Consider the following 12608-nt stretch of genomic DNA (forward strand, 5'->3'; position numbering starts at 1 on the left):
TATATGTAAGGAGTTTATATGTTAATAAGTGTAACTGACAAATATAATCATATCATGTTTAAAATTTTGATCAAGTGATTTTAAAATTTTAAATGGATTTGAACAAATTGAATGTTTTTCAGAATTTTCAAATGTAGATTAGAAATACAAGAAAACCAAAATTTGTATTGACTTATAATTTCAACTGTGTTTTCAACTATTTTAGTAATTATTAAATTTTAAATTACTTTTTGTTATTTAAATAGTTATTATTTGCGGAAATATATATTATTAAATAGCATTTTGTTATTGTTTCTGATGTAAAATATGAATATTTTTGTTTACAGAAAGTGATATTTTAAAAAATGAATTTGAAATAAATAAAAGTTTATAAAAAAACTTTACAAGATTTGAATGAGAATAAAAGATGAAGATTAAAAATGTTTTTTATGAAATTTGAAAATACGGAACATAAAAAAAAATTATTTATTTGTTTATGATTTAAAAATTTATGTGTTAAAAATGATATTTTTGGAAAACAAGTCACATAATTTTATTCAGACATTGCACAAAATACCGGACAAGATCGATTTCACAATAACTGCAAGAGGAATAATTCAGTTAATTTTCCTCAAAATATATCTCATCAATGCAAACTCAATTGATACACAAAACTTTCAAAATAGCTTCATTTGTGCTCAGAAAAAATTATTATTGAAATCTCGGAGTAATAAGATTATGAGTTTCTCCGAGATTTTTCAAATAGTTTTTTTCTGAGCACAAATAAAGCTATTTTGAAAGTTTTGTGTATCAATTGAGTTTGCATTGATGAGATATATTTTGAGGAAATTTGTCAGAATTATTCTTCTTGCAGTTATCGAGAAATCGATCTTGTCCGGTATTTTATGAGATATCTGTATCTCAATTTTTTTAAAGGTTCCTGAAGTTATATTTTCAGGCCAAATTGAAGTTGACTATTTATATAGAATTTTCAATTCAATTCACAAAATTAACCAGAATGAAAACAAATGCTTGACAATGCTATTATTTTTATGTTAGTGAAATTTAATTAATTGAAATGAAAATTTCATATAAGTGTTCATTTTCATTTTCACCAAAAAATAAAACAAATGGAACTTTTCATAAAAATAAAGACATCAAAATCTTGTAATTTTGGAAAATTATTTTTTAAACATCAAAATCACCTTTTGGATTTTTTTTACCAAATCCTCAAATCTTAAACATTGAAAGAAAATATTTTTTTATTTTAGGAATGGAAAAAATTTTTAAGAAAAAAAAATATTTTTTAAAATTCATTTATATAACAAAATGATAATGTGTCAAAAATTCAAATAATTTTAGTCGGGGAGTTAACCCGCTCAGGGTAGTAAACCCGCTCAGAAAAAGTGGAAAAAAATGGGAATAAGATCACAAAGCTGAAGTTGAAGAAAAAAACTCAAGTTGCAAGATTGGCAGCATCCAGCGAAGCCAGGCTGTTGCATGATTCACACGAAAAGGGATTGTACATTCACCTTGTTTGCGGTCTTTCGAAATCTGCCATTGAAGAAGGGGGAGTGATTTCTCGACATTCGTTAAAAAGGGCTGAAAAAGCACAAAACTGTGGAAGACCAAAAGGAAAACCTGGAAAGCTGTTAATTTTTTCGAAATCAGATGAACTGAGAATTGTTACAAAGATAGAGGTGGATGCAGAAAAGGGGATTTATCATTCAAAGAAACAAATTGCAGAAATTGTGTGTTTGGAAAAGAATAATTTATGATCATTTAATTATTTATAATTCCCAGGCAAATGAAATAAGAATGGAAAAGAGAAGCGATGGAGATGATATAATATGTGTTGATAAACACTGGCCAAATAGATTTTTATCGAGATATCCTGATCTAAAGCTGAAGCGTCCAACACCTCTTCCAATTCATCGAGCTCTTCAAACATCAAAAGAAACAATTGCTCCATTCTTTGTCATGGTCACAAAATTTTTTGAAACGACCGAGGTCATTCCTCAGTTGTTTTTCAACTTGGATGAAACTTCTATGATTTTTTCTGAAAATCATTCATCAATTATTATCCCATCGACGTCCACAACTCCATCAATAATTCCTGAGCCATCTCTCCCAATGTTAACAAGCATAGTGTTTTTAACAAGCGCTGACGGGGTCAGGTATTTGGCTCCCATTATTATTCCATATTTAAATCTTCCTGAAGAATACAGAGAAGCCACGACTGAAACCGAGGTTTTTATCCCCAGCTCAAATGGTCATCTCTCTTCGAGCGGATTTGTAGAAGTTTTCCAAAAAGCTATTTTGCCTAGGATGTTAAAAAAACGAACAGCGATCGGAAAAGCAGAGAAACATATCATTTAGATCATGGACGGAGGAACGGGCCATTTTTCACCAGAAGTTTTGAAGATATGCAAAGATAATTTAATTGATTTAATTCAACTTCCCTCACATACCACTCATCTTATTCAACCAAATGATCAGTACATTTTCGCGAATATGAAGAAAAATTTCAGCAAAGCAACGAATTGTGGAACATCAGCTTGTGCAAAAGATAGAAGAAAACTATTTGTTGAAGCTTTAAAGGATACATTTGCAATGGGAACTTTTCCGTCGACTATTCGAGCGAGTTGGAAAATCACAGGGTGGAATCCGTTCAACCCAGAGATTGTTTTGAGCATCATCACAGACAAACCCCCAGAATGAAGCGAATCTATCAAAACATCTACCAAATGCATTGTAAATTCGAGATCTGGAAGAATTTTTTCTAGCTCTGATGATTTCTTCGAATTAACAAAATAAAATAATGAACTGGATATTTAACACATTCGCATAGAAGTGTTCAGATTTTTACTCTGTTCCTATAGTATTTCATGATATTTTTTTGTAATAAGACTTTATTGATTGCCTTTTTTGTTTTTTCTTTATTTTTTTTCACAAACAAATCAAAAAATGTTAAAAATATAAACTGATCAGGTGAGCAAGTTTACTCCCCTGAGCAGGTTAATTCCCCGACTAGAACTTGATTGATTTGATTGCATCAAGTGGCATTAGATCGGTCAACATACAATAAGATCGATCTAATGCCATTAAAATGCAGTCAAATTGGATGTGACTCAGTCACATCCGATCATTTCCATTCTGGGTTTCATGATCACTTTAAAAATATGTTTTTTGTGGGTCATTTCACTTGCTTGTTTCTCTTTTTTTCACAAAATGTCACAATCAACTTTTTTTTAGACATATTAGAGAGAGTGGAAAAGAGAAATACTATCACTGCACCAGTGCACATCGCTCCTTCACCTGCAAAAAAAATCCCTCATCGAATCTGCTTGCAAATATATGAAAGTTGATAAAACTCATGCATTTTTCCGACTAACTGGATTTGCTCGCTTTGAATTTGATTTGCTTTATCAGTTATTAAGCAAAGAAATCCCTCTTCATCGGGGAAAAGAAAAAACAATTGAAAAATTTGAGGATCAACTCTTTCTTCTTTTGAATTTTTTGCATCTTGGATTAACATCCTTCACTCATTTTCTCGTTTCCTCTTTTTATGGAACACAAAATTCAACAATTGAATTGCTTCATAGCATTGTTCAAAATATAAAAGTCAATCTGATCGATTTGTTTATCACATTTCGACCAGACAGATTAGATGATATGAGAGATGTGGGTGTTGTGGTTGACTGCACAGTTCTTCCAATCAACAGACCAGCTGGAAGCTTGCAGTTTGGAACAAAATTCTACAGCGGGAAGCATCATATCTACTGCGTAAAGGCTGAAGTTGGTGTAAACCCGCGCACCGGAACAGCCAGCACTGTCAGTTCCATTCACACCGGCTCAACACACGACTTTTCTATCTTCAAGGAGCATTTCCCACAATTTAAGGCGTAGCTTGGAGGGTCAAAAGTACTCGCAGACTCGGCATACATCGGGGCGAGGGCTGATTTGGATGCATATATTACGAAACCTGTTGGAACTCCTCAGCTAGCATCGCGGCGAGTCATAGTCGAGCGTTATTTAGGTCGTTTGAAGACTCTCTTCGCTGTCTTTCGCCACAATTGGCCATTTCAGGTCGAAAAGATTGCTGACTATTTCATTGTTACATGCGCATTGACAAACTTCCACATCCTTCACAACCCATTAACTGGACTTGACTGCGAAGCCAATCAGAGGTTCATCAATGAACTATACCTAATTACAACAAGAAAAACAGAAGCAAGGAGACTTGTCAACGATAGATATCGGGCTAAACTTAAGGATAGACTCAACCCAGAGGCCTCTCCAACTTCTAGAATTACAGTTCTGCTTGCAGAAGAAGCTGGCGAGAATTTTTATTTCATACCCATATTATTCTTTATAACGTTTAATTTCTTCTTTTTCATATTTCAATAACCATAACTATCTTTTTCAGGTGATTCTGATGACCAACAAACCCAAAATAGTGAAAAAGAAGAAAAAGAAGAAGAAAAAGAAGAAGAAAAAGAAGAAAAGGAAAAGAAAAAGAAAATTTCTATTGAAGAAAAAGAAAAAAGAAATGAATATATTATGTTGAATAGTGAAAATGATGAAATAGAAGATGAAAGAAATAATGTTGTTGGCACATGGTTCATTCCGAACCAATGGAAAAGTCTTCGCCTTCTTCAACAATCTTCTTCTTCAACTTTTCCTTCTTCTTCATGTTCATCATTTGATGAAAAAAGAAAAAGAGTAAGTGAATCTCCTTCACAATCACTTCAAGCCAATAAAAAATGAGTTTTTTCATAATTTTTTTATATAAACATTCACCTTCATCACCTTTTTTGATAATCACAATACACTTTTGATGTTTTAGATAATATTTGTTTTTGTTGTTATTAAACATTCTAAAAAATATATGAAATTTTGATAAAAAATAGTTTTTAACTCTTTAAAGCTTAAAAAAAAATGAAAATATGAAATGAATGAAAATGAACATTAAAACAAACACGTATATGCAAATATTTAAAAATACATTCAAATAAGCTATTACTGTTGTTTTTTTTGTGAAAAATTTGGTAATCCTTACAAAAAATGCGTAAAAACTTGTTACAAATACATAGTATGAAAAACAGATAAAAGTGTAAAAACTAATCAAAAATGGCTTTTATAATATCTATTAAACACACATACCAAATATTGAAACACAACTAAAAACATTGGTGAAGAAATCAACAAAACAAAAAAAGTTAGGATCACAACACTCAAAACAAATTTAATTGATAATTCCGAAGCTGAAAACATGTGAGATTGATGAAATTCGATTAAAATTAGTTAAATTCGATAAACCAGACATAAATCGATCTGACTGAGTCAAATTTTAGCGACTCAGTCAAATCAATCAAGTTCTACTATTAGAACTAAAACGAAATTATTTAGTAATGCGGTATTAGCTTCGACTAAGACCAAAAAGTGGTTCATAATACCAAAAAGATCGACTCAAAACCGATTTGATTAAGTCATGACCAATTTAACAAATTCTGGGTTTGTGATCTTTCTTCAGATATTTTCAAAAATATGGGTTTGATCAATTTTTTTGTTGTTGAAAAATTTTTTGATGTTACAATCTCCACTTTTGGATGTTTTGGAATGTGTTGAAAGAAGAAACGCAATACCTGAACATTTTGAATCAACGAAAAGAAAAGAAAACCTATCACTTATCGAATGTGCATACAAAGATGTGAAGGACCCATCTCGTGCATTCTTTCGACTCACGGGCTTTGTGCGATCAGAATTTGACATGTTACTAAGACTGCTTCCAGATGATTCACTTCCTCATCGGGGAAAGGCAAAAGCAATTAACACACTGGAAGAGCAATTATTTTTGCTTTTGAATGTTCTCCATCACGGCTCTTGCACCCTCACAAACATACTTGCATCAAAAAAACTTCACTCTCAAAGTGCGACTGTAAGACTGCTTCATTCCATTGTGTCTCGGCTTCGAGCGCCTTTGGCCGATCTTTTTCTGTCTTTCCGCAAAGACAGAATAGAGAGCATGAAGGATGTTGGAATAGTGCTTGATTGCACTGTGATTCCGACTAACCGACCAGGGGGTCGATTGGAATATGGAAAAAAGTTCTTTAGTGGAAAACACCATATTTACTGTGTCAAGGCAGAAGTGGGTGTTAACCCAAAGGTTGGCAGAGCAAGCACCATTAGCGCTATTTACTCAGGCTCCACGCATGACTATGTTATATTCAAAGAGCATTATCCGTTGTTTGAATCGAAACTGGAGGGATCCAAAATTCAAGTTGATTCTGCATATATTGGTGCCAGACCAGACCTTGACGTTATCATAACAAAGCCCGTTGGCACACAGGAGCTTGCTTCCCATCGTGTAATAGTTGAAAGGTTCTTTGGAAGGATGAAAACACTCTTCTCCATCTTTCGCAAACCATGGATATTCGAAACTGATCGAATAGCTGACTATTTCAATGTGGCTTGCTGCCTAACTAATTTTCATATTCTTCATAATCCACTCACTGCGATTGACTCACAAGCAAATTCAAGATTTTTGGATGGAATGATAAGCGATTATCTTCGAAAACAGGAAGCAAAGAGCCTCGCAAATGAAAGATACCTTGCCAGATTAAGAAATAAACTTAATCCAAAAGATTCATTAACTCCCACAATTACGTCTTTAACTGCAGAATCAACAAGTTTTTTGAACACTTAAATACCCATATTGCATTTATTTTCTGATTTATTGACTTTATTTTCCTTCTCGTTACCCACATTTAAGTTTTATTTTATTTTAGATAGCTCAGATGAGACATACGCAATGTCAAAAGCCAAAGAAAGAAGAGAAAATGAACAAGAGAAAGTAATGATCCAAAGAGAGCAGCAGACATCAGATTTGCTGAGTAGGGGAAGGGACGAGCACAACATTCAGCCTCAAAATACTGATAATTCTTTGTCATGGTTTATCCCAAATCAATGGAAATCTGTAAGCACACTTTTTCCTCCTTCATCACAACAGTTTCCTTCAATTCCATCATCTTCCTCATCCGCTTCGTCATCTTCAACACAAAATTCAACCAGAAAACCTAATCAAACACAACTTCAGTTTTTACTGAATTGTCAACATTAGAACTGTTTTAATTATTATTTTTCCTCTATTGTTCAGACACCTCAAAAAATAATATAACAATGAACAGTTTTGAAAATTTTCATTTTTTTCTTGTTAAAAATAAAAAAACAATAAATTTCGTCATTGAAAAAACTCTTGTTTTGTTGTTTTCATAAAAAAGCTTAACAAACAATATTGAAATGTAAATTTATTTGTGAAAAACAAAAAAATCGCAATTAACAATAAATGGAAAGCTTCAGAGTTATATGGGGAAAACATATTCACTCCGTTTTTAAATTATAAAACTCTCACATCATAAAAAAACGAAAACATTAGAGATAAAAATGTCACAGAATCAGAGTGAAAGATGATAATCTAACACTTCATAAATGTGTCGCTAACATATTATAATTACTGATTCCAGCGTTTCAAAACTTTGATCGTTGTATTTCATAAGAAATAATAAAGATATGAAAAATTATGATCAGATAAAAAACATATAAAGAATTTTCTAAAGATCAAAAAAAATAGACATTAAACCGTTTTGATTGAGTCGAAACGGAAATAATTGATTAAATACGAATTTGCAATAACAATACGAATTGACCAGATAAATTCAGAAAAGTTCATTAGAACTTGATTGATTTGACTGCGTCAAGTGGCATTAGATCGGTCAACATCCAATAAGATCGATCTAATGCCATTGAGACGCAGTCAAATTGGATGTGACTCAGTCACATCCGATCATTTCCATTCTGGGTGTCATGATCAAAATATTTTTGTAAAAAAATTATAATTTAAATCAATAAATTGCGTTATATTTAATATCATTTTGATTGAATTTTAGAATTTTTCATTCTTAATAGTTTTTTATTCTTTAAGTTTTTTAAAATTATTGCAATTATTCTGAAAAACCTGGAAATTCTAATTATTTTTATTTGAGAATAATTACTGGTGATAAATTATAATGTTACAAGAAATTTTCATTTCATTTTTCAATATTTAGAACTTGTTTCATTTGTTTTTAACATATCTCAATAATTTTCAGAAAAATGAAAAAACACAAAAAAGAATTAATGAAATCACATTTTCTTTTTGTTTTTTATTCGATATGCAAAAATATCGAAAAACGATTGAGTTTGAAACACACAACATTGAAGAAAATAAAAAATGAGAAATTTATATAATTATGTTGAAAATTTTCAAAAAAAATGAATATGAAAATGTAAAAAATGTATTATATTTACAGTTTCATCTCGATTTGAGTTGAAAAAGTTCGTTGCAGAGTCGCAATGATAAATAAATCAAGTTTTCAAATTGCTGAATTAAACAAAGAAAACAACATAAAATCAAACGAATATCAAAAAAATGTATTTTATACAATAATATATTGAAAATTCAACGTTAATGAACTTGAAATAATAAAAATATTAACAAAACAAAAAAATGCTTGATCACATGTTGTGATCATAAAAATCACAATTTCGCCCTTGGCGAGATTGAGGGAAATTCGATAAAAATTAGCAAAATTCGATAGACAAGATAAAAATCGATTTGACTGAGTCAAATTTTCGCGACTCGGTCAAATCAATCAAGTTCTATTTCATTAGCAAGGATGGCCGAGTGGTCCAAGGCGGTGGATTTAAGCTCCCCTATCCGTATGGATGCGTGGGTTCGAACCCCACTCCTTGCATTTTTTTCACCTATAACAAAATTTTTTTTGAAGTATTTAAAGAATTATTTTTTTTTTTTTTTGAATAATCAATTCAAAGCTGTTTGTATTGTCTTTTTCTAAACCTCTGCGTCACCCCTGAAAACAAAATATATCGTCAGTCACTTCGTCACTTTTTTTTTTTTTTTTTTTTTTTTTTTTTTTTTTTTTTGGTTATAAAATTGATTGATTGAGTGGCATTATGACATAAAAATGATTCGTGTTATTATTCTCAAAATATTCAAAGAAATTATCTCTTGCATGACACATATAAAATATATCAAATATCATCGTTTGACTTTCGAAAGAATAACACAATAAATAATGTCAAATTTCGAAAGAGATTTATTGAAATGATTATTTCATCAAATATAGATTCATGCAATATGTGTATATTTCCCGGATTCCAAATAGAACAATAACTGCTTTTGGAAGATTCACTTTGTTGAAAAGCATGGCGAAATCGTTCGTTATCCCCAAAAAGATTTATTGCAATCAACACAAGTTATGGGATTGGAATTCTTCATAACTATCCATTTACAAACACGTCATCGTTCAGTAACGACATTTTGAATCGTCATTTTCTTCTTTCAAGCCAGTTCCTGCAAACTGCATAACAGAATAATTGCCTTTTTGTTCTGCTTTAATTTTAAAGGATATTTGAGAGAATATGTGGAAGAAGAGTTTAAATCAACAACACTGAGATTGTTTGAGAATTGGAGAAGAAGAAAAGAGAAGAGGAGGAAGAAGAGGAGGAAGAAGGGAAAGAAAGTGAAAAGCTATCTTAAACATACACCTGAGCAGCCTGAGCATCAACTAAGCTCTGAAAATATTTCTCCGAACCGATGAGCGGAGATACTTCGAGAAGAAATGAAGAGCAACTTGATCAATGGAAAGCTAGAGAGCTGGTGGGGGAGAATAAGCTGCAACAAAAGAAAGAGGTCGGATGGTATATTTGAACGAATTTTTTGAGGAAAGTTGAAATGGTTCAGTTCAATGCTCTGCTGGACAAGTTTTGTGTGATTGTTGATCGGACTGTGATGTGGAAGCAGCTGAAGAGTATAGCAAAAGAAGAGAACGCACAGAGAATCTCAGCAAAGAAAAACTCCGACGCAAAAGAGACACCGATGAAGCTGAAGGCTTTACTGCGCGAGCTGGATAGTTCTTTGGCAATTGAATTGGAGCAGATTCTGTCACTTGAGCGGAAGAACAGGAGAGCAAGGACGTCCAGTGAAGGCGCGCGTTCTGTCAGCAGCAGTTAGGTGAATCTGTTGCACACTCAGTTATGGTGATAAGACAGGGAAGGAAAATTGTTGCAAATGTTGTGTAGCTGTTAAGGGGAATCGAGAGAAGGGGGATCAACAGAGAAAGAGAAAAAGTTTGGCGGAGAGTGAGAGGGAGAGTCTGAAGGAGAGTTTTTATGTGGAAGATGGAAGAAGATATACAAATGGCTAATGCAAAATCATGAATCGGCCACAGCAGCAACAGCTAAAGCGGTAATGGCAGCGCTCACGGAAGAAGTTGATGAATTTGAGTGGTTTGCGACGATGGGATGGAGGAGAAAGATGAAAAGGAGAACGAGGAACAAACTGAGGATATGGAGGAGCATGCGAGGGGCATGTGGAGAGGGATGCAATGTGGATGTTACGATGGTGGAAGAGAGCCAATGCAAGGGACGATTGTTGGTTACTCACTGATCATTGCAAATATCAGTGAGTAATCTGAGTTTGTATTTCGGCCTAGGCCTTTGCGACAGACCGACATTTTTTTCACAGCTCGACAAGTCAGCCGACAAGACAATCCTCTATTTTTATATTTTTTGATAAACGAAAAAACAACAAATCCAGATTAAGTTTTTTCATTTTTATTCAATCATTTTTTATGTTTATTTATTTATTTTTTTTTTTTATTTTTATAAGACTCCAATAAACAAATATTTTAATAATTGATATTGAAAGATTTCAATGGGTTATCGACAGATCTTTGTCGAGATCAGTCGAACGACAAAGATCAGTCGGTCGAAAAGATCTATCTGTCGAATGGATATGATTTTTTTGAAAACATTTCTTTTTTTTCAGAAATTGACTTTCATTGCAATTTTGTTAAAAATGACATTTATAACTTGAAATATTTTTTTGTTCTTTTAAGAAATTGAGTGTTTGTTTGTCTGATATAATTTATATGCCGTCCAAAACCACATTTTTGCAAAACATTTCATCTTCTTTCCGATATTTTTGTAATAAATGATATAAATAAAAAACAGTTTTTGATTGCATTCCATAATAATCACATATTTTTTGTTTTGTGAACAAACATCAAATTTGTTGTCAAAAAGGGGGAACATGCACTTAAGGTTTAACATAAATCATTGTTTTTATTATTGAATTCGACAATTAAAGATAGAAATTTGACAGATTTGTTATATCCACTAATGACGATTTTTCATTATTAGTGAAGATTTGCACATCGTAATTCAAATTGCACAACGGAAAGTATCTCATTCAAATGAAAATAGAAAGAAGCTTCGAAAATTTGGAGATTTTCTAATTCGATTATGACGCTGGAAATAAGAAAAAGAAAAAGAAACTGCTCACGATTTTGAAGAAGAAAGCTGAATTAATATTGAAAACAAAAGGAAAAAATGAAGAAAAACAATTTGTTAGGTAATTATTTATGTTCATTTTTTTACTGTTTTAATTGTTGATTTATTTCCTGTGCTTCCATATCTAAAAATCTCTTTCACTTCAGCTTTTTCCAACATCTCCTCTTTTCCTCTTTCCAATCCGACTTCTTCTCCTTCATCTTCTCTTTAAGCTTTTTTCTCTTCCTTCTCCTTCTCCTTCTTTTTCTTATTTCTCCTCCAACACCTCCATCACATCCAAGAACGTCACCTTGTTCTGCCACAATTTCTGGTCTTTATAGCAGCTACAGCAGCAAAATGTGCTCCTTCAAATTCAAAACTACCTCCTAAACATGCAATTGATTCATCAATCACAGAAGCAACAACAACAGCTCCATCATGAAATACAAACCTCTTCCTGAAGCATTTTCCTTAAATAGTACCACTCCCGGGATAAACATGCAATCACATCCTTCTGCAGTTTCTTCCACATAAACACTAAATCTATCAATGTCATCTGCATAACATTCACAATATGCACATAAAATTGTGAGCCTACCTCTTTTCAGTCCATTGTCAAATTACAAAAAGACTTTTCCATTGAGCGATAGAAATTCACAAGTGATAAAACAAAAATCTTTTATTTATAATTCTCAGCTACATCAGTGGCCAAACAATAGACAACAGCACCAAAAGCAACTGATTGCAAATAAGACGCTACACGACAAAACTCACAAACTCCTCCTCAGATGACTTCACCTCAAAACAGCAGTATTTTTGTATCCTCAGCTTCTTCAGCTTCTGCCTCTTCGCTTTCTCAAGCTTTATCGCACGTCACAACTATTTCAATTGCTGTAACGTATTTCACTCCACACGATGTACTTATATCTTTACCAACGTCTTCGATTTCACCTTCAGCTGATCCAGTTAACATCGATTCGAGGAATCTTCGGATGAAGGACACAGTTGCCATTGAGTGGAAAGTGGTGTCGAAGTGGCTGCGAGACCTGTGGAAGTGGGCGGCCCAGAATGTGCTGAAAGGATTGAGGAAGAAGCGGGAGAGCTGGAACTGGTAGCACATCAACAAGAAGAGGAAGGGCGACAGGCTGCGCAACACAAATGAGAGTGTGCGGTATTTGCGTGCGATGGACCAGGATGCACAGGACGAGGACATGAGAGACAGAGCAAAAAAATCC

The 12608-nt window shown here is 32.8% G+C and overlaps 4 protein-coding genes across 4 annotated transcripts; all 4 read left to right on the plus strand.

The window, feature by feature from the left end:
* Positions 1-3654: 3654 nt before the first annotated feature.
* Positions 3655-3888, plus strand: MONOS_5271 (uncharacterized protein; the record flags this gene model as incomplete). Its single annotated transcript, XM_067875403.1, has 1 exon — positions 3655-3888. The coding sequence occupies one exon, from the start codon at positions 3655-3657 to the stop codon at positions 3886-3888; it is 234 nt and encodes a 77-aa protein (XP_067735157.1).
* Positions 3889-5569: 1681 nt separating this feature from the next.
* On the plus strand, positions 5570-6688 carry MONOS_5270 (putative DDE superfamily endonuclease; the record flags this gene model as incomplete). Its single annotated transcript, XM_067875402.1, has 1 exon — positions 5570-6688. One exon carries the CDS (start codon positions 5570-5572, stop codon positions 6686-6688), a length of 1119 nt encoding a protein of 372 aa, XP_067735158.1.
* A 3087-nt stretch (positions 6689-9775) lies between these two features.
* Positions 9776-10054, plus strand: MONOS_5269 (uncharacterized protein; the record flags this gene model as incomplete). Its single annotated transcript, XM_067875400.1, has 1 exon — positions 9776-10054. The coding sequence occupies one exon, from the start codon at positions 9776-9778 to the stop codon at positions 10052-10054; it is 279 nt and encodes a 92-aa protein (XP_067735159.1).
* Positions 10055-12161: 2107 nt separating this feature from the next.
* MONOS_5268 (uncharacterized protein) lies at positions 12162-12488 on the plus strand (the record flags this gene model as incomplete). Its single annotated transcript, XM_067875399.1, has 1 exon — positions 12162-12488. One exon carries the CDS (start codon positions 12162-12164, stop codon positions 12486-12488), a length of 327 nt encoding a protein of 108 aa, XP_067735160.1.
* Positions 12489-12608: the final 120 nt, after the last annotated feature.

The sequence above is a fragment of the Monocercomonoides exilis genome (assembly GCF_001643675.1).
Source record: "Monocercomonoides exilis strain PA203 chromosome Unknown scaffold3-2548433, whole genome shotgun sequence".
NCBI lineage: Eukaryota > Preaxostyla > Oxymonadida > Polymastigidae > Monocercomonoides > Monocercomonoides exilis.